Genomic DNA, 27,380 nt, shown 5'->3' with positions numbered 1-27,380 from the left:
AGCCTCATTCATGACTTTAGCCGGTTTTTAGCGCGATAACTCATAGCTGTATATTCCAGTGATCGCTATGCCAGTGGCATAAATACACAGTAAGTTGTATCTACAGTAAAGAGTGGGAGAGTGATTCAACTCTCAAACGTGAATTACACCTGTGACACGAAGACTCTTTAAATATAACCGCGACTCCTGTCCATCATCATATACACACTTAGGACATCTGCAACTAGCAACCCCGACAGCTGCTGAAAGAGCTTTAAATCAACGATTAATCCGTGTTGACTGTACTAAGTGCATGTGCCATGTACTTCACAAAAGACGTACTGTAGTTTTGTCAAAGCAAAGTGCAACACAAGGGTAAGCGCATTGTTATTTATTTGTTGACGGATTATTGTACAGTATCAATGAATTACGCATTTTGACATTGGTGTGTGCATTAACGTGTGAAATGCCTGTTAATTACATAGCTTTTTCCAATCTCTATATTGGGCACTTTTTGCACGTAAATTGGCTTCTTACTGTTGACATTGAAAGTCTTGTGTTTTTCTAAGGGATTGCTGTTTTGACAGTTTCTACCTGGACATATAGTCATATTTGAACCGTTTTACTGGGATTTTTTTTTTTTTAATCATCAATGTTATGCTTTAAGGAGATAAAATGGTAACTTACTTATCAACATTGATTGGTATGGCAATAAAATAATATCACATTATTTTGGCAGTTAAAGTTTTGGGGTTTTTTCTTGGAGTGACTAGTTGCCTATAAGTATTGTAAGAGGTGCAACATTGTTATCAATAACCAGGCATTTTATCAATAACCATTTTTTTTTTTAAATATAAATGTACATTTGGTGAGGTTTTTGGGCTGGAAATTGTTGACCCAATCTGGCCACACTGATCACACATAAAAAAAATAGTTATTGATAACATGCCTCTGAATTTTGACTTTTTGCACCTTTACAATATTTACAGGCAACTAGTCATCAAATCTTTCACTCCATGAAACACGTTAATGCTCAGTAGTACACAATATGGTTCTTTAATGTATTTGCATTGTCCTAAAATGCGTTCATTTTCAATGGGAATTTATGCGGCTGAAACGCGTAGCCAAGTGCATCTAAAAATGTTCAACATTAACTTTTTAATATAACATTATAGTCATTATGGCCTTCAGAAAAATGTTTTTTTGAGGAGGTGGGGTATGCACTGTGGCGCGGCCTAATCTTTTGTCCTTAAAGGGATACTTCACCCAAAAATGAAAATTCTGTCATCATTTACTCACCCTCAAGTTGTTCCAAACCTGTATGAGTTTTTGTTCTGAAGATATTTTGAAGAATGTTTGTAACCAAGCAGATAGAGCAACCATTGACTGCCATAGTAGGGGGAAAATGCTATGGCAGTCAATGGTTGCATATAATCTGCTTGGTTACAAAAATTCTTCAATCTTCAGAACAAAGAAACTCATACAGGTTTGGAACAATTTGAGTAAATTATGACAGAATTTTCATTTTTGGGTGAACTACCCCTTTAATGGCATTTTTTCCCCTTACATTACTTTTACTTTTATACTTTAAGTAGTTTTGAAACCAGTTACTTTTACACTTTTACTTGAGTAAAAAGCTTGAGTTGATACTTCAACTTCTACAGAAGTCTTTTTAAACCCCAGTATCTATACTTCTACCTGAGTAATGAATGCGAATACTTTTGACACCTCTGCCCCACACCATTACACCACCACCACCAGCCTGCACAGTGGTAACAAGGCATGATGGATCCATGTTCTCATTCTGTTTACGCCAAATTCTGACTCTACCATCTGAATGTCTCAACAGAAATCGAGACTCATCAGACCAGGCAACATTTTTTCAGTCTTCAACTGTCCAATTTTGGTGAGCTTGTGCAAATTGTAGCCTCTTTTTCCAATTTGTAGTGGAGATGAGTGGTACCCGGTGGGGTCTTCTGCTGTTGTAGCCCATCCACCTCAAGGTTGTGCGTGTTGTGGCTTCACAAATGCTTTGCTGCATACCTCGGTTGTAACAAGTGATTATTTCAGTCAAAGTTGCTCTTCTATCAGCTTGAATCAGTCGGCCCATTCTCCTCTGACCACTAACATCAACAAGGCATTTTCGCCCACAGGACTCCCGCATACTGGATATTTTTCCCTGAATGTTTATTCTTTGTAAACCCTAGAAATGGTTGTGTGTGAAAATCCCAGTAACTGAGCAGATTGTGAAATACTCAGACCGGCCCGTCTGGCACCAACAACCATGTCACGCTCAAAATTGCTTAAAATCATCTTTCTTTCCCATTCTGACATTCAGTTTGGAGTTCAGGAGATTGTCTTGACCAGGACCACAGCCCTAAATGCATTGAAGCAACTGCCATGTGATTGGTTGATTAGATAATTGCATTAATGAGAAATTGAACAGGTGTTCCTAATAATCCTTTAGGTGAGTGTATATATATATACATTTTTTTCTTTGATGGTTTTGTGGTTATTTACCTTGTTAGGACACAGTACAACACTGAAAACCATCTTGTTTGGAGTTGTTGGACTTCTTGAGCTAAGTGCTTTTTAAATTAGGTACGGTGTCATTTTAATAGAGCCAATATTAATTAAAACTATGTAGCAGAGGCCAATTCTATATTTGATCAATTTAAGTGCCCATCTGTCAGTGGCACGGTGAAAAGCTGCTGTTGACTGAAGCGGATCAAAAGTAAAAGTGGAGGAAGGCTTTGCTGTCATTAGGCCCACAGCCAAAGTCAGACGTCCTGTATCATTATATTGCGGGCAAGCTGTCATCACACCCAGCCAGCTAGCACACTCATTTACTAGAGCCACATGACGGCCTTCTAATCTCCAAGGCAAATAGCTAGCACCCACAGATGTAGCAACGTACAGCAGAAAAAAGCTGAGGACTTGTTGCGGCAGTAGGAAGCAGGTGGGTAAGGGTGGGTGTCAGCGCCTCGCACGCGTAAAAACAAGAGTCTGAGCAGCCGAGCACGCATATGAAGTCAAAGTCATACAGCCAGGATTCAAACAGAAGGTTCATTAAAAATACAAGCCCTAATACACTGTCTCTTAGGGCTACCTATTACCATATTTAATGCATGCGAACGAGAGACCAGGGCTAAATTAAACATACCAGTTAGGCGGCTTGGGAGAGAGAAAGAAAGAGAGAGGAAGGCTGGAAGGAAGGTGGGCTAAGGTTGGGCGAGTTTTAAGTGCGTTGCTTCGCCGTGCGCTAAATCCTCTCCGAGAAGTTTTCTGTGCGATAATTGGAGCGCGTTCTGCACTTCTCTTCCTGCTAGGCCCTATTAAAAGCCGGCACCCAATTTACAGTCTAATCCCATTTTAAGGTAAACAACAATAATAATCTTCTCTCCCTTCTGCCAGGCTTTGCACAGTCGACGATTGCTCCGTGTTTTCCTTTTTTTCCTGCTCACAACAGAACACATTTGATAAGCAAATAACAGCCCCAGCTGGTGTTTGTGTGAACCTGCTGCTTTTACATGTTGAGAGCGAGAGAAAGAGAGCGAGGGAGACAAAACAAGAAGAGAAAGAAGACAGAGACAGAAAAAGAAAGTTGATTTGTGTTACCTCACTAAAACAGAAGAGCCAACTGGAATCAGAGGCAGGAATCATTCTGTTTGCATACGGCAGAAAGCGAATAGTGCATGTTTTCACTCAGCGCAGCGATATGTCAACATAATTGAATTGCATAAATGCAGTTGGCATTCTAAATTTGTGCATCTGCCTCACAAAACATGCGGTCTGCCAGATCTGACTCACTTTTTTGTTCTTTGTTGCTTTGCTTTGCTTTTCTCTCTTTTCTGCTTCTTTTCATCAGAGTCGTGGGCTTGTGCACAACAAGGTCTAAATTAAGGGTTGTTAATCACTGAAAATTCTGCGGAGAAGGTGAGGAGCTCTTTGAAATGGTGGGCAGTGCTAGGCTTCCGATCTCAGATGAGCACTGGATGAGAAGAATCTCCCAGCCACTGAGCACAAAGCTCATTAGCTTATGTTCGATACTAAGATAAAACCATTAGACTGAATACAACTGGATCAGAAACGAAAATTACACATGCAGTCCAACACAGATGATACTAAGCTTTACTTACTGTACTGTGTGTAAATTTTAACTTGTTTAATGTTGTGAACTGTTTTTTGTAAGTAAGTGGTTTATAACACGTTGCTATATGGTTGCAAAGGTGCACATGTCAAACAAGCCCACCCACACGACTCTGGTCTCTATATATGGCTCGGGTCCATCCTTCAAACATTGGATTTTTACTAGAGACACTCAATATGTTGCCCATACTGTTGGTTCGAAAAAATTATATATTTTTTATTATTAGCATAAGTCAATACTGGATATAGTATTAGATATTTGATATATGTTAAGATTACCTTTGTCATCATATAATGCTCACTTAAAGATAAAAATAACATAGTAAAATTTAATCTTTAGCAAATCTCAAAATGAACTTTCGTTTATCATACTGAATATTAAAATACTAAATTCACTTGTAGCATTAAAAATTTTACATTTATTTATATAAAATAGTACAGAATTTTAATATTAGTTCTTTATCGGTTATCAGCCATAACATGAAATTAATTATGGTTTTTAATCTAATCAATGCATCCCTATTTTTTCTGCCTGTTTTATACAACCTTGTTGCTTAGAAATGTAGCACACCTCATTTAAGCGTGTAGCAAAAATGGATTAAAATTTTTAGGGGGGGGGGGGGGGGTCTCTAATGCTATTTCATGCATTCTGACTTATTTACATTAAAGAGTTTGATTTTCATGCTAAAAATGGCCAAAATTATACACTCCTTTAGGACTCAAATACGTTTCTGAAAGTTTTTTTTTTTTTAGTATAGGCGGAATTCCTGGTATGGGCACTTCTCCCGGATGAGCGTGTGCGCACATCCACCAGAGTGAGAGCAAGAGCGCGTCCATCAACAAGCTTGGTTCGGGTTTCGAAAGCCATCGGCAGCACTGTCATTTTGTTTTTAGACCAGAAAATCAAAAATGCCACTAAATAAGCGTGTTTTTGGTTGTGAGGGAAAGATAACCTTGTTCAGCTTCCCAAATAACCCAGCATTAAGGAAACAGTGGATGCAGTTTGTTTTTCCAGAGCAGCAACTGAGTTCTGCAAGTGTCGAAACCGCACTTTTGTTGGCAACTGGCGCATAAGTGCATATAATGTAAACAACACGAACGTATAGTGAATCGAAAGTTATCCACAAAGCTAATGCCATGATGTATTGTGTGTGTGTGTGCACGAACGTTCGTGACTCTTTAGATCCGCCCACTGCACGCCCTCCACGAGCTCGGCTGTTTTCGGAAAGAATTGGTATAGCGTATCTGTCTTTTATAAATATGATAAAACTAAAGACTCTTCGGAGATATGAAGGGTGCAATACTACTCTATAGGTACTCAAGATTAACATGAGATTGGCATAAACTGTGTTATGTACCCTTTAAATCCCAAATGTTAACTATGAGCAATAGTAATAGTAATGTCTGCAAAATGTATTCAAACTAATACACTCAAGTCTCTTTCTGAAATGCAACATGACGACTCATTCATGTTTTTTAAGCCACTAAAACACCTTCAATTACAGCGATATGATCACAGATGGGGCTGGCGCAGAGAGATAAACAGGTCCCATCCCTTTAATTATTGTGTTTCAGAGGAGGAGGTCAGGAATGCCTCTTCTTCAGAGCTGCCAATCTCTATCAGACCTGATTATCTAGAGTACTTGGAGGGGGTCATACCCCCCCACCTCACCACATCCAAGTGCCACTGTAGAGATCCCACCTTTATTGCTGGGTCACAGTTTCTGACCTGCGATATAGAGCCAACAATGTCAGCAAAGACACAAAATGGAGGATTGATGGTCTGAGTAGCTTGACAGAGCTAGTCGGGATGATGAGAGATTGAAGAGGAGAGGAAGACGGGGGCAGAAAAGCTCCACTGCCTGGGAGCCACCAAGCTGGCTTTGATTACAATCCATTTACCACCCAGAAATCGCTGCCATAATGAATTATTTCATAATTACAGGACTGAGCTGAAGAGACGCTTGCCCCCGCAGAGCAACCGGCAACAGCACCTGCCTCAAGAGCAGGACCGCCGGGGGAAAAACATGGACAGAGAAAAAAGAAAGTGAGACGGTCACAGAGATGGGAAGAGAGACAAATCGAGAAACAGACACTCACCCTGCAGTAAGGATGTACCAGTAGGGGTGGTCTCAGGGACGTTGTCTCGACTGTAAATGGAATGCATAAACTCTGGTGTGCAGTCATTCTCATCTGTGATGTGAACCACCACCTGCATAAGTAAGAAAACAAGACAGAGAGAGAGAGAGAGAGAGAGAGAGAGAGAGAGAGAGAGAGAGAGAGAGAGAGAGAGAGAGAGAGAGAGAGAGAGAGAGAGAGAGAGAGAAAGAGACATTATTATGTGTAAAAGTATGGAAACATGAATGGTTAGACCCCCCCAATATAGTCTCCATCTAAACATTCAAACAGCTTCCTCAATCTATATTAAATGGATTTTAGTTCAGGTTTTAAAGCATCAAAATGACTTGAATAGAGTCATTCATGGGTGAGTGCAGCGGCATTAGACATCAATTTTATGTCTTTTACCAAATTCTAAGAACATTAATGGATGATTTAAAATGCTTTACATTATGTTGACATAAAAAAATCTAATACACTGTTATCTGTTCTGTTGTGCTATATGCCTCAAGAATAAGTTCTTGCCACAGAACAGACGATGCATTAAAGATACCACATTATAATGTAAATATAATCTTTAACAAATCTCAAAATGAACATTCGTTTCTCATACTGAATATTAAAATATTTCCTGCCTAAATTCACTTGTAGCATTAAAACTATTACAATACTTTACTGACAGATTACAACAGAACGAGACAGAACATTTGCAAACCAGCTCATCACAATTGTAGATAATGATTGTTTATCATACAACCTCTGCACACATACTCTTTAGTGACTTTCCATGTACATTTCTTATGGCTATACACAAAATGATTAAAAACATATTTGCATTATTGTGAGATTATATGAGCTAATTATCACTTGATGGATTGGGTTGTACATTTTCTTTCTATTTTTATCCATCAGTAAAATATTTTAACTTTTTTTGTCATTGTGACCAAATGCATTTTTTTTTTATCAAATGTTTTCTTACAAGTCAGTATATGACAGACAAATTAACTTCTAGAATGATGGTTGACCTAAATATCTGCATGGAAGGTGTTTTTTCTACAGGGACTAAAACCCTGCATGAGTATGGACACTTGTATTGTCCTGAGTCACTTGACTTTAAAACATAGGCATGCGAGTGAGGAATAACATTAAAAGAACAGACAGAAGCAGAACAGAACAGCTGTGGCAGAAGCCACTGAATGCAAATGGCTCAACCACCCTACAAACACACACATAAACCCCAGTCAAACTCAGTGTGTAGACTTTAATGTAGCAGATCTCAGCTGAAGCTCAGATGATAGCTTATGGAGGGCCTGTATCTACATTCAGGCTTCTCTCTGTGCAGCGATTTGTAAGCATTCAGACCAAATACTGGCACAGGATTTGACTTTGACCGAACAGAGGCAGAGGGAAAGCGAGGTACGTGTTCTCAGTGGGAGTGTTAGTCATGGTGAGTGTGAGTCCCACAAAACTGCTTATCTCAGAGGAGCAGCACTGCCAAGAGGGAAAAGTTCATTACATGTAACACACACACAACACCATAGTTGACCATGCAGCTCTGAAGCCGTCAGGACAGCGTCTTAAAGCCCATGTAGCCCTGCATAACAGGTTTCTTTTTCTCTCCTGTCATTCCTCTGGAATCTGCCCAACAGAGGGGAACGTTTTGTGTTCGTTTCATGGCTGCTAGAGGTTGAATATGGCAGTAATGAGTCTGATGTCTGCTGCTGGAGGAGCATTACTGCTAATAACAACAAGAACAGGGGTCTAAAAGGGATGAAGGGTCTTAGACTAGAGCTTCATTGTTATGAAAATATTTTTCACATGCTAAGAGGACAGACGCTCACTCTTCTCTCCATTTCTTCTTTTCTTGTCTCTTTTAATTTCCCCTCTCATCTCTTTATTTTCTCTTCTCCTCTTGCGTCATCTCACCTCTTCTCTTCTCCTGTCGTAAACTCGTTTAGTCTTTTTTCTTCTCTTTTCATTTTTTTGTCTCGTCTCTTCTCTTCTAGTCTCGCCTCATCTCTTTTCTTCTCACCTTGTCTCGTTTAACCTCTTCTCTTCCCTGTTGTCTAATCTCAACTCATTTAGTCTCTTTTCTTCTCACCGTTGTCATCTCTGGTCTCATTTCGTTTTTTTTTTGTATTCTCTCTTCTCTTCTAGTCTTGTTCTTTTTTTCTGATCTTATCCTTTCTTGTATCTTTTCCTCTCCTCTTCTCTCATTTTGGTTCGTCTCATCTCTGTTCTAGCCTGTCCTACTCATGGAGTCGTCTTCACAGATGGTGTAATGATTTGGCAGGGGGCAGTGACTCTGACAATTATCTAAAATGTGTATGTGTGTGACTAGTGCTGGCACAGGCACAGTTACACATCACTGTGTCTCAGCCAAGTCCATCAAGAGGACTCAATTAATGTGAAGGAACTTCTGCCAAGCAAAGAAGATCAACATGGAACAACAACAGTGTGAACAACACGCACACACAAATGGATACATTTGCGCCTCTAATAACGGCAACAATAACATGATGGGTAAAATAGATCAAACATCTGCCATATTTCTTTGCCTTTGTCACAACACTTCATCTTACACATAAAGACACACGCACACGCTAAGTCTCATAAGTGGCAACAGCCACAGCTGTAGCGCGTTTGATGGCCCCAGTGCGACACAATTTCTCATTACTGCTTTTCTGCTGATATGTGTATGTTTGTTCCTGTTTGTGCTTGCGTATGCCTTTATGCATATGTGTGTTATTGTGTGTTTCAGAGTATATGCAACTTTCTCTTCTGAAAGAACCAGATGTGTCATGAAATTGTCCAATGCCTGGATGTGAATAATGACTGACAGCCACACATACAGAGTAATAATGTAAGGCCTAAGACGTTTTAATTAGGTGTGTTGGCAAATACAATTTACCAACACACCTAGAAAAAAGCAACAAAAGAACAAGTTGTGTGTACTTCTGACCTAACTGTACTTTTGGAGATAAAAAACAGACAGTTAAACAGATGTATGCATTTCCATGAATGCATACATCTGAAGGAATTATAATTAGCTTAAAAACAATACATTTAAGAGCAATAAATATCAAAAGGAAAGACCCTGTTTGAATAGTTAGGTACACGTGTGCTTACCTCTGCCATGTTGCTCAGTCCTGTATCTGGTTCTGAAGCTCTGACTTGAAGGTGATGGAGATGTTGCCCACTCTCATAGTCCACAGTACGTGTCAGGCTGAGCGCGCCACTCTCTTGGTTTATGCTGAACAGGTTGCCTGGGTTCACTAGAAGCATATAAGACAGATTCTTCCTCTGGAACGAGATAGCCTGGACAACCGCCACCCTACAGACACACACAGGAAATAGATTCAGTGCACAGGCCAGCATTTAATTCATGTACATGTACTATGTGATAACATTTTCCTGCAAAGCTGCTTTGAACCAATCTGTATTGTACAACGCGCTATATAAATAAAGGTGACTATGTATTGTGAGGAATTTCACCTCTGGGAGGATAGAATTTCATAGGGAACCTACAACTCTGTTCCAAAGCACTGTGAGCTACCAAGCATGACAGTATTTATTTACATTTTTTAAAAATGATAGCACGGCAAAAAATTCAAAAGCTTTTAGATCTTGTTAGTCCGACTTTGTCAAGACAAACTCGACGGAGCTAAACTCTCAGCCCCGAAATCTTTTTTCGCCGCTATAGTAGCTGTTAATTAAATGTTTTGCATGTTGCGCTTTTATTGAGTAGGTCATCCAATAACAGAAATTTGTGATTTACACCAATAATGTGATGCGGGCAATCAACCCTGCTTGTGGAGTAAATGAAGACTATGGCAAAATATATTATGATAATATAAATGGCATTCTACCAGTTAGTGCAGTGGGTTGATGCATGATACGTTCAGGCATGAGAGGTTGCGGGTTCACACAATCATTTCAAAATTATATAAAATATCCAAGGTTGGATTTAGTTTGCAATTTGGATTATATTTATAAGATCTCACAAGTCCTGATAAATGCTATTTCAACTATTTCTGAAGTGTTTCTATCATAAAAAACACCGCTTTCTCACATAACGCAGTTAAACAGTCCCTGCATAGAGTGAATAATCGATTTTTGAGCCATTGATAAACCAATTCAGCACCACCGCCACGGACACCACCTGCTAACGTGGCACTTAAGAAGATATACCGGCTTAAGCAACCTCCTAAGATATAGTTCGGGGAACACGCCTAGAAATGGTATACCTTTAGTTAAGTTATACGTTTAGAGTCTTCGTAGACATCATCTAAGAGACAATGTTATCAGGAAATCCAGCCCTGGACTCATGAGGTCTTATAAATACATTTCAAATTGCAAACTAAATCCAACCCTGGATATTTTATATAATTTTGAAATGATTGCATGAACCCGAAACCTCTATGCCCAAACGTATCATGCCTCAACCCGCTACACTAACTGCAGTATGCCTTCACTGGCCTTTGAAAGGGTCACTTATATTATCATAATAAATTTGACATAGTGTCTTAATTTACTCCACAATAGGGTTGACAAAGTCAAACTAACAAGATCTAAAAGCTTTTGAATTTGCTTCCGTGGCAGGTGAAATTTATTTTGAATCGCATTTTCTGACATGGTAGCTAGGGGACTAAAGTTTTCACGGATGAAATAGTGCACGTACACTAAATGGCTCAGCGGATGGCGCCGTCTTTGATTTAGCACAACTATTTGCAGTATCGCTACCATAGTTTAACCAAATTCCCCTCCACAATCATTCCCTTTAAATAGACTCCTAAGCCTTTACTGCCTCATGGTTGGCCAGCTGATATACCTTTGGAAAATATAATTAAAAATCTAACAACCATCAGTGTAATGACAATTGTATTCTTTGAATTAAAACACTGGGTGTATTACAACTTCAGAATTATATTGTATTAAACAGTGGTGGCCACTAGCAGAGTGAACTGTCTCAGTTCTCCAGAGTTCTCCAGACCAACCTTATGAAAGAATGAAAGTCGAAAGTTTACTTGATAAAGTTTTAAATATGGATATTTTTCTTACACAAACGCATCGATTCGCTTCAGAAGGCGCGTGGAACATGTTATTTGACGGGTAGATGCACTTTTTATGGACTTCAAAAACAGAGCAACTATGAATCCAATTCTAATGCTTGGATTAGCCTGGACTTTTGTAATATAACTCAGATTTGATTTATCTGAAAGAAGAATGTCATATACACCAAGGATGACTTGAGGGTGAGTAAATTATGGGCAAATTTTCATTTTTGGGTGAACTATCCCTTTAAGAAGGTTTCGGGAAACCCAGCCATGGCCATTTGCCAGTATGGCACCAAAAAAAGTGTCCATTAGTGGGCAAAATATAATGTCCCATGGTGACCTCCAGCGCTAAAAATTAATGCAGCTGTTTTTGTAGCCAACAGACGGTAAGGCACCTTACAAGATTTTGGAAAATAGGAAATAATGCATGTCAGAGATATTGTGGTTCTTTGTAGCTCTCTTCCCATGTCATCTCCCCATCCACACTCTTCAACTTTAATATGTCTCCCTTTTTCTCTCTTTTTAATATGTCTCTCTTTCCATGATTAGTTGTTCTCTCCTCCTTCACACAGATTATTATGCTCTGGTCTGTGCCAGTGCCCGAAGGGGGAAGTTCAGACACTGCTCTTCATGTTTATCCAGAAGTTTCTTTTAATAAATATTTGAATTTGAACACGCTTTCAAATTCAGAGCCTGGGGACAAAATGATGCATCTGTGTTCCCCTCTCTGTCACAACCCCCTCTATTCACTCCGTCCCCCCCTCTCTCAACCTCCGCTATCCCTCTAGGCGAAATGTTTCATGCAACAGATGACACATAAAGCTTCAGAGTTGGCCACGTTCACACAATCCTTCTCTTACCCTCTAATGAGCAGCAAATTTTGAATCTTCTAACATGCAGATGCACACAAACACCCCCACTAACACATAGTTTCCTGTACTCACGCTTGGCCCACCCCGGTGCTCTCTGGGATGTAGATCGTGTAGGTGGTGTTGGTGAACTGAGGGGGCCGGAAGCCGGCTAGTATGAACACATTGGCATGCGGGCCCCTCCTGCCCTGCGAATCCATGGCCTGGACGGTCAGTGTGTACTCCTTACTAGGAGTCAGAGGTCGCCCTGTGGTCTTAACTTCTCCTGTTGTTCGGTCCACTTCAAATGAATCTTCCCCACCTGTCACAAAAAAACACACCCATTTAATGTTGCAATGCAATCAAATAAAATTAAATAAACAATTGTAAGTCTAAGGTCAAAATGTTTTAAAAAATGTTTTAATATAATGCAATACAATATCTAAAAATAAATAAAATAAAATATTAGATTAAAAAAAAGCTTGGAAACTGAAATCAAATTAACTGTTTAAATTTAAGTACTAATATTATTATACTATTATTATTATTATACAATAAAAGCTCATTCAAAATATTAATATCTATTATAATAGTAAATAAATAATACTAAAATATCACTGATTGTGGTAAACTGAAAATTTCCATTTTCAAAAATTATTTTAAAAATAACAAACATTTTAAATATAAAGATAAAAACATTTTATCCAGTATATTACAACATACAGGCCTATTATAGGGATATGAAAAATGTATTGCATAGTAGGAACAACCTGCCTAACTTTGAAATAATGACTTGTGGCATGTAGAAAAAAATCTGCATAAATCGCCTAAAAACTGTGATATGGCACTTGTTTATAATCACATATTAAAAGAGCAAATCTTGTAAAGTTCAGCTCAAAGTGCAAGAGGATTACAAAGTCATAAAAGCCTTGAAGTCTTTTTACACACATTAGGAGTAAGGGACCCTTCTGCCAGCTGTGGTTCAGTGCATCTGTGTCTGTGTGTGTGTGAGGAGCAATATGCTCCCCTCTGTTCCTCCTTCAGGACAATAGCAAGACAAGAGCTCATTTTAACCGCTGTCCCCTTGAGCGTGTCATTATTTGGGAGAGGAGGAAGAGGAGGTGGTTGAAGAACACAGCTGCTGAGGCGGAGCAGATCTCCCAGCTGTACCCGCTCTGCCTTGCCCTTCTTGCAGCTGTTTGAAGACTCATCTGCAAAGGCTCTGATTCAGAATCATGCTTGATTCTGTCTTTACAATCCCTCTTCAAATAATGAAAAAGTTGTTGATAATGATGTGAACTTTATGATCTATACCAACTATCTCCACTTATTCTGTCCAAGAACTGCCCAGCTTGTTATTTTACGTTTAAAGTAAAACTGACTAACAATTGAATATTCAGATATACACAATTACATGCTACTAAACAAAAGGAAAAAATTGATTATCTAACTGACATTAATGATTTGTTACATTTGCATACAAACTGTTCAAAAGTGTGGGGTTGGTTATATTTTTTATGTAAAAAAGTCTGAAAGTCTTCTGCATTTATTTGATTGAAAATACTTATATATTTGAAACATTTTAAAAAGAATATTCAATATAAAAAATATATATAAATATATAAAAATAATTTATCCTTGTGATAGCAAAGCGAATTTTTAGCAGCCATTAATCCAGCCTTCAATATCACACGATCCTTCAGAAATCTAAAGAACTAACCTCAAACTTTTGAACAATAGTGTATGAATTTATTGCATAATGAATTATGATTAGTGTGCTAAATCTATTTGACCAACTATAGCTACTTTCACACTACTGTATGAATATAGTCAAGGCTAAAGGATGTTGTAAGGCACAATGTACAGTAGAGTGCTGGCAACCCTTTAGCTGTGAAAATATTCATAATATAACAAAGCCTTGATTTTTGTTAAGGACGCAAATTGTTCATTAAAATACTATGAAGCAAATGTATTAAGTGCCATTGTAAAACATAACATGGCTGTAATGCTGCAATGACCCATCAGCCTCCAAGACCAGAACTGTCTGTTTTATAATTTCCATCTTTTTTCTGCAAATTCAAAGTCTATAGACTATATTTACCTGACACATTACGCACAAAGTGCAAATTGTAAATTGCCTACTTGACAATGAATGACATTTTTAAAAAAAAGACTCATCTAGAAGACTGATCAAAAACTTGGAGGAAGAGCGCTATAGGCCTAGGGAACAAAAAGTCAGATTTTATAAACATCTAAGTGTAATATCACCAGAGACAGAATATTTATAGCAGAGTCTAAATCCTTATGGACCAGAGAAGTAATTTTGTAATGTCACAACATATCAGATGATGAATGACTAGCCATTATGAGAGGTTATGATGTTTCTGAAGATGTCCTAGAGGTACAATAAAACTAGTACGACACACCTGTCCTAAACCCACACACACATAGTTCAGGATGCACACACACACAAATCAGGCATAACATTATGACCACCATCCTAATATTGTGTTGGTCCCCCTTTTGCTGCCAAAACAACCCTGACCCGTCGAGGCATGGACTCCACTAGACCCCTGAAGGTGTGCTGTGGTATCTGGCACCAAGATGTTAGCAGCAGATCCTTTAAGTCCTGTAAGTTGCGAGGTGGGGCCTCCATGGATCAGACTTGTTTGTTCAGCACATCCCACAGATGCTCGATTGGATTGAGATCTGGGGAATTTGGAGGCCAAGTTAACACCTCAAACTCGTTGTTGTGCTCCTCGAACCATTCCTGAACCATTTTTGCTTTGTGGCAGGGCGCATTATCCTGCTGAAAGAGGGCACAGACACCAGGAAATAGTTTCCATGAAAGGGTGTACATGGTCTGCAACAATGCTAAGGAAGGTGGTACGTGTCAAAGTAACATCCACGTGGATGGCAGGACCCAAGGTTTCCAAGCAGAACATTGCCCAAAGCATCAAACTGCCTCCGCCGGCGTGCCTTCTTCCTATAGTGCATCCTGGTGCCATGTGTTCCCCAGGTGAGCAACGCACACACACCCAGCCATCAGACGATGTAAAAGTAAATGTGATTCATCAGACCAGGCCACTTTCTTCCATTGCTCTGTGGCCCAGTTCTGATGCTCACATGCCCACTGTTGGCGCTTTCGGTGGTGGACAGGGGTCAGCATGGGCACCCTGTCAGCCCCATACGTAACAAACTGTGATGCACTGATTGATCGGATCACACGAGCCAGCCTTCGCTCCCCACATACATCAATGAGCCTTGGCCGCCCATGACCCTGTCGCCAGTTAACCACTGTTCCTTCCTTGGACCACTTTTGATAGATACTGACCACTCCAGACAGGTAACACCCCACAAGAGCTGCAGTTTTGGAGATGCTCTGACCGAGTCGTCTAGCCATCACAATTTGGCCCTTGTCAAACTTGCTCGAATCCTTACACTTGTACATTTTTCCTGCTTCTAACACATCAACTTTGAGGACAAAATGTTTACTTGCTGCCTAATATATCCCATCCACTAAGAGGTGCCATGATGAAGAGATATTCAGTGTTATTCACTTCGTCATAATGTTATGCCTGATCGGTGTATTTGCTCTTATGGCGTAACAGGTCAAAATTGTATGTTTAAAGCACATTTGAATGACTATGGAAACGGCATGCATTACATTAGTGGGTTAGCGCTTTATGCTATTTCTATTACAAACGAAAAAGGCATGGCATTGCCATTGTTTCAAAATAAAAGCGTGTCTATGGTGTCCATTTTGATTTCATGGCAACTTCGTCCCACAAAAACATAACTTTAAGTGTTCTGTCAGTATATTCCTAAATCTGTGAATTTCTCTCGCAAACCTAAGGTGATTGTGTTAGCTACACCATTTGAGTTTCAAGCATGAACAATGCATGGGATTAAAATTATTGATCATGCATGTCTGCATGTGAGACATCAGTCTAATCTAAAGTGGGGCAGCGATGTAACTAGCAAAATTATTGTATTGACAGTTTTCTGATGATTAAAACATCTACCCATCAAACCCACCATCAATCAAAAGGAAGTTAGCTGTTCCCACTGAGCCATCGTCACTCCGGGCCACAAGCTTGTAGACCACAGAGGCAGCACCAGTGTCAGGGCCCACCGCTGCCAGGTAGGGGTAGGGGAACATGGCCCACTGGAGATCTGACAGGTTGGAGAGGGCAAGAGTCAGCCGGCACAGGTACCATTCATCACCTAGAGAGAGAGAAACAGATGGGATATTGTAGAAGTCTGCAATTTATTGTATGGATATTGTGCATTTTATGCATTACAATACTGAACATATGGCAACAAGAAAATAATTCGCAAATAATCATAATAATATGACGTTCGCGTGGTTTTTACATTCAAAAACATAGTGAATAAGTAATAGACTATTTTCTACCTTGGGTTTGAGTCTACAAGGCTCGCAAAATGTCTTTATCAAACAAACAAAATTATTTATCTCTCATCCACCCGGAATTAATTGGAATGTTATTGTTTATTACTTGGCCGGCCTGATCGGTGGATATAACCGCGAACCGTGCATAACTAACACACACACACACGCACGCATGTGCACCCACAAGACAGTACGTGCATCAGCAAAACTTCACCTCAGACAAATCAGCATGTTCAAAACTTCTGCGATTTAATTTTTCCTTAAAATTAACAGTCAAAAGAAAAGAGTGAACAACGCACATCGGGAAAGGAATGTTATTTCACTTTTTAAGATAGCCCGTCATTAGCCCTGGAACATCGGGCTTTGCGAGTCCACAATGAAATGAAGCGAACAAATGCAATGCCTTCCCCACGTGAGCTGGATCTTCATTAAAAATAAAGTTCAACCATGCATGTTTGAAACATGCCATAAGCTTTATTGCTTGGAAGTTCGATCCGGTTTATCTCCACATAGCCCTATGTTATTTATCTATAACATGTCATGTCATTACATGCGCGAGTCAGTGGGCGGAGCTACAGAATTAGGCATCGGTCTTAAGGCGGCGTTTGCACTCTGACGTCACAGGGACACACATTTGCAGATCAATCGTTTTCTGAGCCAGCTGTCAATAAAAGCTTTTCTTTGACTAACAAGGAAGTTTTCACCTCTGAAACTTACAGGATATTCTTATATTACGATGACCTTTTATATATCAAAACGGGAGGTTGATTTCTCAATTCATGACCCCTTTAATAATACTTATTATTATTATATGATTGTAGATCTCGCATATTTTTCTGAAATGTAGCTCTGATACAGACAGGTAAAAACAGGCATCAAAACACAGCATTTATTCAACTGAGATGAGCAAGAACAACCAATTCATCCAACAATAGGCCCTAATGAGAGAAATTCAGGGCCTGTCATCTTCCCTCTCATGATACTATTCTTGTTTTATCCCTTTTTCATTGTTTTCTTTTTGAAAGATGCTCATAATGCTGTTCATAATCTCTGTAATCTCAGCAAAAAATCCAAAACACATCTACCAGGCCGCAGTGTTGTGTTTATAACCTCTGAAAGCACATCTTCTAATTTCAATACTAGCGAAAAGAGCAGGAGGGATAGAGAAAGCCTTCAGCCACCCTGAGTTCAGTGACGCCTCTCGGCTTCAGACTGTCATTCAGCCCGAGGACGCTCGGCTACAAGAGAGAAATGACATTTCTGTAGAACACGTCATCTCTGACTTCCCCTGTATGTCCTGAGGAAGTCTGCTGTCAGACACATGATCCGCTCCCTCAGACGGCCTTGGAAGATCAGACGGAGAAAGAAAGGACTTAACACAACAGAAATATCTTTTTTAGGGTGTTTTTGTGTTCTCTTTTTCTCTGCTGTTTGTTTGTTTCCAGACTTACACCGTGTTGTTTTTGGCATTTCACGCAAAAGTGAGACAACAGTGAGAATAAGAAGAAACTTCACTTCTAAGCATCTTGTCAAGAGGGAACATACTACCATTCCCCTCACTTCCTGTCTTTTCATAGCCACGCTTTGGAGTATGTCATAAGAGAGTGATCGAGGGAGATGCAAGGAAAAGACGAAAGACACAACGAGAGCAAAAGAGATACAAGGTTCGGGGGTTTGGTGTCTTGACAATATGTTTCCACGTCTCTTGTGTTTTGATCGTCTATGGAGTCAGGATGTGAAGCGATTGTCGAGAGCTTGTGCAAACGGATGGACTGGAGGTCACGTTGAGCAGACAGTCAAATAGATAATACCACATCAATGCCAGCAGAGCAAAAACATAAACTAACAAAAGCCCACAGATCACTGCACATGTTAAAGTCAACAAAAAGTGACATTCTCTATGCAAATACATGTAAATCCTGTCAAAGTTGCAGTCGGGATAATCAAATTCTGTGTCTGTCCACTTGCCGCTGTGATTCACTGACGTTTGAGGATAATACAGATAAATTATCAGTGGTCTACATGACTGAATCTAGCAAGATGTATGGTAAATACATGCATAAATGTATCCAAATGAGCTTTAGCAGCATGGCAAGAAACAGAATCATAATGTCTTTCTGAATAATATTTTATTTTATTGTTAGTTCTTTATTTTATTATTACTTTAAATATAAAAAATTCTGAAAAAAATGCCAAAAAGACAAATCATGGTATTAATTAAAATGTGCATTTGATGAAAATATAATGAGCAAAAAATTATACTCCAAGATACTGAACCACATATATATATATATATATATATATATATATATATATATATATATATATATATATATATATATATATATATATATATATGTGTGTGTGTGTGTGTGTGTGTGTGTGTGTGTGTGTGTGTGTGTGTGTGTGTGTGTGTGTGTGTATAAATCTGCAAAGGGGTAATAAGCGAACCACAGTAAAGTGTTTTCTCGCTATTATTTACCATAGGATTGTTATAAGAGACAATAAAAACAACTTTGTGCATCAAAACCACTCCTGGTAAAAATTACTTAAAGAACTTTCGACAGCTGACATAAACTCATGGGCATCAATCACTTCAATGAATACTTGCCGGCTAACATGGTAAAGCGACCATTTAAAATCCATTTGGTCTTCATGCCAGAAGTAGAATGAGCGCTTGAAGTACATGAACGTCAGAAACAGAATGTGGAATCCGTTTACTGTAGGGAATTTGTTGTGTCGCTCCGCATCCAGTGTAGACAGTATTTATGAGTTTAATGGGCTCAATTTGCGTTTGTTGTCATGTCGCACCACTCGCTTCCGGTGTATACACAATGTAAGAAATAAATAATTATAAACTTGCGATCCAGCTGTTTTAAAATCCACATCATTTGAATATCACAACATCAATGTCTGTCAAAAAATAATGTGCACAATACATGGTAACATGGGCGTCGGAACCATTGTATGTGGGTGGGACAAGACCCACCCACTTTTTACGATCAATGATATTGGACCCACTCACTTTTATCGTCTCTAATTCAGTACATGTCTGTTCACATACCCCTAACCGATAAACACTTATTATTAAACACGTTAGATGCTTTATTTCCACTTTTCTAATATTTTCTTCATTTTTATTGAAAATAAATGCCTTTCTGATCTGATATGTGATGGTTAAAGGGAGTAGAGTGAGTTCGGCAAAAGGCGGATTCGAACCTCGGGTAGTACCCCTACACTATTGGTGATCTTTATGAGATGGTGATTTTCGTAATTTTGTCTTTCCCAACCAGATGTTTAGCAAACAAGGCGGTATAATTGTACTTAATGTAAATGGCATCTACTCTAGTAAAAAAAATTCTAAGAGAGGACCCACCCACATTTTTTTTTGCTTCCGACGCCCATGCATGTATTTACGAGAAGCAGAGGTCCAGGGAGTACAGGCATTTCCTGGAAAAACCAACACTACCGGATGTTGTGAATGCATCATTGCTTCTCGAGAAGAGGGTGAAAATGGCAGCCTGAGAAGCTTCAACATGCTGTCTGTCAGAGACGATAACATACATGATACATAAAACACGCAAGTATAAATTTGTTCTTAACTTGCTGAAATTGAATCAGAATGATCAGCGAACTGAGTGAAATACTTCACACTGCATGCTAAAGAGAATAAACAACAATCCAATTGAAAAACTTTGCTGGGTTAGTGAACATCGTTCAAAATGTGTCGGTTTTGACGGACATTTTTTATGCACAAAGTACACATTCTGATTTTGACATTTTTTATTTAAATATTTAAATTTTTCATTAGTTTTCTATTCTTGACATCTTTTCAATAGATGAACTGTTAAATGAGTGATCTTGAGATGAGTCCCTGTAGTCGTCTGACTTGACTCTCATATGCGGATGTAATACATATTATAAACTTGACAGGACATTTTTATAAAATGTAGTTTGATCACAATATCCTCAGATGTTTAAAAGATTAAGGCAATTATCAAAGTTTGATAAAATGTTGTTTAATTTTCATGATTTGTTACATTTAATTACCCCTTAGTAGAATTATTACCCTTGTGTGTGCGTGTGTGTGCGTGCGTGTGTGTGTGTGTGTGTGTGTGTGTGTGTGTGTGTGTGTAAAACGTTGTATGTAATGTAAAATGAGAAGACAGACAGATACTGTTTGTGTACTTTAGGGGCCCTACATCTTTAAGTCTCTAAAGATCCACATTCTCCACGTGTACACACAGACCTTAGAAGCGACCCTTCCTACCTCACACTGAGCTCTGTGTGCAGCCCACCACTGCAGTGGCCTAAAGGTCCAACAGATGTGGATCAAACCCCAGTGGCCAACACCCACACCTGAGAGGCTAATGGGCCACAGGCTTAATCAACAAACCTCCAGCATGGAGAGGGCAGTTCAAGGGACGCCTGAGGAACTCTGGCCAGGCTTTCAACAAAGGGATCTCTACCCTTTAACTCCTCTAGCAGCTGTCACAGTAAGTATCACCACATCCTGAAGAAAGATAAACACCCATCGGATAGGCAGAATGAGGGAGGGAGGAAAGTGAAGGGTAAAAAAATGCCTTTAAACTAGGATGAAAACAACAAGGCCGCCTAGTAATGAAAGAAAGAGGTTTTTCTATTTGTTTCATGACTGGGCATCTTGCTCTTTGTTTCAAAAAAACAATATGGAATCCCAACAGGGATCTCTTTCTCGCTCTGTGCAAAAAATACAATGAAACAATTGCTTGATCTTTTCGGCATCGCAGTTTGCTAGTTCAGATAACGTGAGAAAAAAATCTGAGGAGAAAGCGCAAAGGCCTTTGTGCATTTGTTTACGCCTCACTAATCCAAGCTAAGCCCGGATGGCGTTAAAGCAAAGCATTGGATATAATATGCTCCGTGTATAAATAGCTGGTGAATTTCATCTAAGTCCACCCAAAGCTCTGTACTAATTTGAATATCAATACAGAAGATGTCACGGATTGTTATGTTAAAAAAAAACAAGACGAAGAGCGGATAAAAAAAGAGGACGGAAACGGTGCGTGTTGTGTTTTCGGCCTAATTTGGTATACGGTAATTTGGCGAATGGATGTAACAGAAGCCGATGCTGACTGAGGAAAATTAGATTCCATTCAAAAAGACTTAAATGGCCATCAGCCGCATCGAACATGTGCCACTTTTCTTTTGTTAGCATGTTTGTCTGCACCTAAAAAAGCAACTCAAAGGCACTGGATGGTCGTAAAAATGCAACGTGAATGGATATGGAGCGATAAATCAATACTGATTCACCATAAGTGCAAGACACAAACGTCAGAGGAAAATTGCATTGCTCAGAGTTTGCTCTTCCATAATTTAACAGATTAAATTTATGCTTCATTTATGTATATGCTTTTAGTCTCACATCTTTGGATAATAAAGCTCAGATAATTTGGTTTTGGAAGAATTTGAAAGAATCTTCATTTGCTCTCAATTTAAAGAGATTTAAAGAGATTAATAGACCCAAAAATGAAAACTCTGTCATCATTTACTCACTCTTATGTCGTTCCAAACCTGTATGACGGAAGGTCAATAAGGACTGGGGATGTATGAAAAAACACCATAAAGTTCTTATTATCAAATGAATCGAAGACTGAAATTAAGGTAATTTATTAAATATTAATTTGAATGAATGAAAAAAGTAGTGATGCATGGATTCAATTATTGAATGAATTGTTATTTAGACTCTTGTTGATTCAGTCAGCAAACCTTGTTTGAATGATTCATCCACAAACTGGACTGATCCAGTTCTTGAGTTCTTGAACTGACAGTTCAATGACCCAGTCACAGTTAAAGTTGGTTTAAAACAGAAATAGCAATAGTGTTTTCTTTTCCCTTTTCTCTTTTCATGTATCTGATTGAAGCTTCTAAACAAAATTTTTTATAAAAATAAAACTTAGGGCGGAACTGAATTTTGTTCATGGGGAATTGATTGGATCGTTGGATCATTGTGGTTTGCTATTGTTGCAATCTCATGTTATAAGTTACGGAATAAACAACAAGAATTCTCCATTTTGATTTCATGGTGACTTTAAAATTTGTGCCATTGTTGGTCTGTTTGGGAAGGACTTCATCAGGACCAAACCAAAGGCTCTGAGAAGGCAGAAAACGCATGTCTCTGAAACCACCTAAACAGATGATCTGGAATTACACACACACACACGTGCGCGCGCATGTAGGGAAAGACTTGCAGGTGTCTTGGTGAATGACGCTGAATGACGCTCTTGCATTCATCCCCCAACCACCTGCTGACTCGGACTGGGATCTGATCAAGGTTGTCTCCATAACAACGGGAGCACCGAGATTAGGGTGCCAGGCGTGACTCTCCAGGCCTACACAAACATGCACATGAACTTTACAGGCACACACACACTTATGCACACACCCATCTCTCACCTTCGCCGCTTTGTACCCCCAGTCTGACAAGCGGGTCTGTGACCAGCGCCTGAGATGGCTGCAGGACCGGGACGCCTGGCTGTGCTGGGACACCTCAACCCCCCACTCCTCTCCCCTGTTGCAAGTCGTGTTTCATGTTGTATTGTGTGCTCGTGTTGCTGAGATGTTTTTTTACTGGTCTCAAACTGTGCTCCCGTAGGAGCATAGTCTGGGGGTTGTTTTTTTTTTTCATCTCCTCACCCCTCCCTACCTATCCTCATGTTATGCTGTATTTTCTGTCCAACTCAAGTAGGCGCCGCATTGAATGGCGACTCGGTGTGACTCGCATAACACCAAATACATTTCACTGCCAGTTGTATATTGCATATAATTGTGTATGTGACAAATAAAATCTCTTGAATCTTGAATCTCTTGAATCTTGAATGACAGTGTAGGCCAGGTTGTCATGGTGACTGAGATGGTGCAGGTGTCCCCCTGAGTCAAGTCTCCGTTTTGCAGGGTTAAGTCTTTGTGACATGCAAACAGCACACCGGTGAGCGCGCATAATTGCCTCGCCCTTGCTGGCCTGGCAGGAGCAGTTTTTGCGTTACGGTCTAAAAAGAGAGTTCTTTTCACGCTCAATTAAACACTCAACGATGTATATCTCATTGTTGTTCTGATGACATGCTTTTCCAGGGATGTAATTAAGTTTTCAAATCAGGGCCTTTGTCTTTTTCTCTCTCTCTGTCACCCTCACTCATGAACCACACATTAAAATTCCTCCGGGTGAGACGTACGTCTCAAAGAGTGAGATATGCAAAAAGAAAACTGATTTTTAACACTTACTATCTACACATATACATCAGCAGACACACTGGCCCTCATTTATCAAAAGTGCGTATACCAAATTTCCAGCGTACACCCAAAACCACGGTGACTTTGAGATTTATCAATATGGACTTTGGCGTACGGCACGCTCAAATCCTACACCAGCTCAGGAGGTAGTGTACGCACATTTTGAGTTAATGCGAAAATGCCCAGAAAAACAATTCCTAACACCACAAAACGCACTGACAAAGATATGCTATATCATGACCCACTGTAAAAAACAACAACAACTAAAGCCCTATTCGCACGGGATAAGTATTATCTGGGGACCTCATGTGATTTAGAAATTCGCACGGGATTGTACTCGAATTTACTGACTTATCTCCCGGATATGATGTCAAGACTTGTAAATGTATATATAGCTGTATGAAATGATAAACAGTCGTATCGATATAATTTTGATTGTTTTATAGTAATAAAAATAATTTCGTTCAGTTAGAGAACAGACACAATTAAAAACTGAACTGAGCAATATAATAACAATAACGGCGGAAGATTCAGTTTCAAAGCTAAATGTAAAAGCGCCCATTTAAGCGAGTTGTCATTGTACTGTTCTGTTTTTGTGTTTTTCATTAAGAATAATATTAAACACACCATTCAAGCAATTTACTCCCAAATTGGTGCTCATTCTAAAGTGAAAGTATAATCGCGGTATAAGCGCAGTATAAGCACGGCCGCACGGGAAGTCATAACTGTACGCATTTTATGCAGCCTAGCTCCATTCTTCGTGAAGGATAAAGATAGAAATGCGCACAGGAAACAAAAACCTTGCAAAAATGATATACGATCCGCCTAATAATTCGCACGGGACTAATGTTATCACAGGACCTCGGTGTTCGGCGAAATATTTGCGGGGGAATTTTTACTTTACATATTACAGACATGGCCGATTCGCACGGGATTAAGATCACAGACATTCTCTGCAATTATTACAAATCACCAGAGGTCCCCACATAATAGGCTACTAATCCCGTGCGAATATGGATATAGTAATTATAAACTTCAGTGTTTATTTTTGTGCAACATGGACTTCAATGTTTAATTTGTGTGACTTTACCACAGCATTTGATTTGTAGACATATGTCTTCCTCTAGTTGCGAGCCTGTGCGCTTTACCTGACGTTTCAGGGTTAGACTGGGACTGAAAATAATTCAGACTGACAAAATAATAAAAATGACATTCTTCTACTTTTAAATAATAATAAAATAAATAATAATAATAAAGACATTCTTCTTCTAAATAACAATAAGCGTCATTAATAATACAAATCATAATAATAAGAAGAAGAATCTTACAAATTGTCATGCAATTATTAATGTGAATGAATGGTACTCCACATCATCATCACTATTGTACACCCCAATACATGTGACGTGATACGAAATTAAATGCTAATTATTTATTACACGTGCTGTAAAATAATGAATTGTGATAGGTAATTTCTCATCCAAACAGCTATTTAAACTGGATTTCCACCGTACACCTTTTTGTTGGCGCCTTTAATCCCACTCTTTAAACTCCCAAATAAAACAATTTAGTTTTTTTTCCACTTCCCTCGATCTCCACGTCAGAGAAGTTTCGCTTCTTTGCCGTCTTCCGTGTGTCCATGGCGTAAAATGAGGGCGTGGGGCAGGCAGAGACTTGAATATATAGGGGCTTATATAGAAATTCATTAAAATATTTTTTTTCTTTAATTTAAAGTCATTATTGTGTTAAATCGGAAAAGCATCAAATAGACATTACAAAAAGTAGCTTTAGAAAAAATATATTTTATTTGATTCAACATCGAATTTATTACACATAAACTTTTAGGCTGAGGTTAAGTAAATAAGGACAGAATTTTCATTTTTGGGCAAACTATAGGCTACCTAAGTTTTTTTATTGATATGGAAATATGACTTTTTAATGAAAAGCTTTTTTTAATAAAATCTACTCTAAATAAATAAGAAACTAAAACTACTAGTAGGTGGCAGTAAATGTCTAAATGAGTAAGTCTGTAGCTGCGTCCCAATTCAGAGGCTGCGTCCTTCGTAGGCCGCATTCGAAGGCCGATTGAGCCACAGCGGCGCAACGAAGGCTGTCCCAAATCGAAGACCACTTCAAATGTGGCCTCCATTTCCCATGCAATGAAGGATACAACAGATAGATCCTTCGTGGCCTTGTCTGTCCTAGAATTCATTGCGTCAGTGACGAAAGGATCTTCTTTTTAAGAAATCGCCGTATTACACTTTTAAATGCAAGTATTGGGTTTCAGCTTACTCAAATATCAAATGATACAAATGTAAAAAATTACAAAAAAAACCTTCAAAGTGGTTAAAATGTTGACATATCTTATTAAGATGTGATTATATATGGTTTATATTCTTTATTACATTCAGAAATGGACCATGGTGAACATATTTAGACAGTTTGTGAACCCCATTTTGTTTTCAGACAGTTTAATATAACTTTCAAATAAGTCTAGTACAAACATTACTGTCACTCATCAATGGCAGCTATAACAGTTCGGTACTCGTGTGATATTGCTTTACTATATCATGATATAAATATGAAACAAAAACTCAAAGAGGGGCATGCCGTTCTAGCGGCATTCTATAGGCTCCATCACGCAGCGAGTTGTTGCTTCAGGTTCGTAACCAATCAACTGCATGAAATGTAAGATGAACTACGTAGGTCTGGGGCAGGGCGGGTGTGTTAAATGCATTAATAATTTAAACACGTTATTTTTTCCCATAACTAATTAATTTACTTAATGTGTTAAATTGACAGACCTTCTAAGATTCAAAGAGAAACATGATATTAGTGAGGCCTTTTGATCAGGGAAAAAAAACTCTAAGAAGCACATAAATGTCTAATTTTGTCTAATCTTGCAGTTGTCTAAAACTCTTTTGAGATATTAAAGAGATCTCATTCATGATGAGCAAGAGAGTGATATCTCACACTGAGCAGGGTGAAAGGACTCTACAGCTTGACGAACCTAACACCAGAACGCACACACACACACAAAGTGAAAGAGAGCATGATCGTTAGTGTAGGTGTGTAAGTGTGCATACTAATCTGTAGGCAGTGATAGAGGGCAGTGTGCGACACAGACAGGGCCTCATTATTGAAGTACTGTGTGTGTGTGTGTGTGTGTGTGTGTGTGTGTTTGTAGACTGTGGGGGCTGTTCTGACCCAGCCAAAGCACAAAAGCACAGCACATCCTAATTAATGATCTCACATTGTGGCCCACTTTTATTCATATCATACTACACACACACAGCAAAACAATTTCACCCTGACACTGTTCATAAAGCATATTACTATATAATACACCTTTATTGATAGCAAACCATACGTTTGTTCATTTTACACTACTGTTCAAAAGTTTGGGGTCAATTTCATGTTTAATTGGTTTAACAAAGCAGAATTGAGGCAGAACCCTCTTGGTGTGCACGAATATTCAAATATTCGATCTGTAATTAATATTCGAAAAATTTTACTATACTTTGCTGTCCGTAAATGCAGTGAATC

General features: G+C 38.9%; 1 protein-coding gene across 1 annotated transcript in view; it reads right to left on the bottom strand.

Annotated features, from left to right (window-relative positions):
* Window positions 1-27,380, bottom strand: part of LOC307138382 (neural-cadherin) — a 137,807-nt gene that overhangs the window by 56,342 nt on the left and 54,085 nt on the right. The window contains exons 2-5 of the mRNA XM_079836656.1: window positions 16,190-16,378; window positions 12,248-12,473; window positions 9,376-9,580; window positions 6,229-6,340 (exon numbers count right to left, since the gene is read on the bottom strand). Of these exons, the coding sequence (XP_079692782.1) occupies window positions 6,229-6,340; window positions 9,376-9,580; window positions 12,248-12,473; window positions 16,190-16,378 (732 nt within the window). The remainder of the gene's footprint in view (window positions 1-6,228; window positions 6,341-9,375; window positions 9,581-12,247; window positions 12,474-16,189; window positions 16,379-27,380) is intronic.

The sequence above is a fragment of the Gobio gobio genome, assembly GCF_949357685.1.
Source record: "Gobio gobio genome assembly, chromosome: 15".
NCBI lineage: Eukaryota > Metazoa > Chordata > Actinopteri > Cypriniformes > Gobionidae > Gobio > Gobio gobio.
Note: the sequence above shows the minus strand (reverse complement) of the source record. Positions and strands in the feature narration are given on the sequence as shown.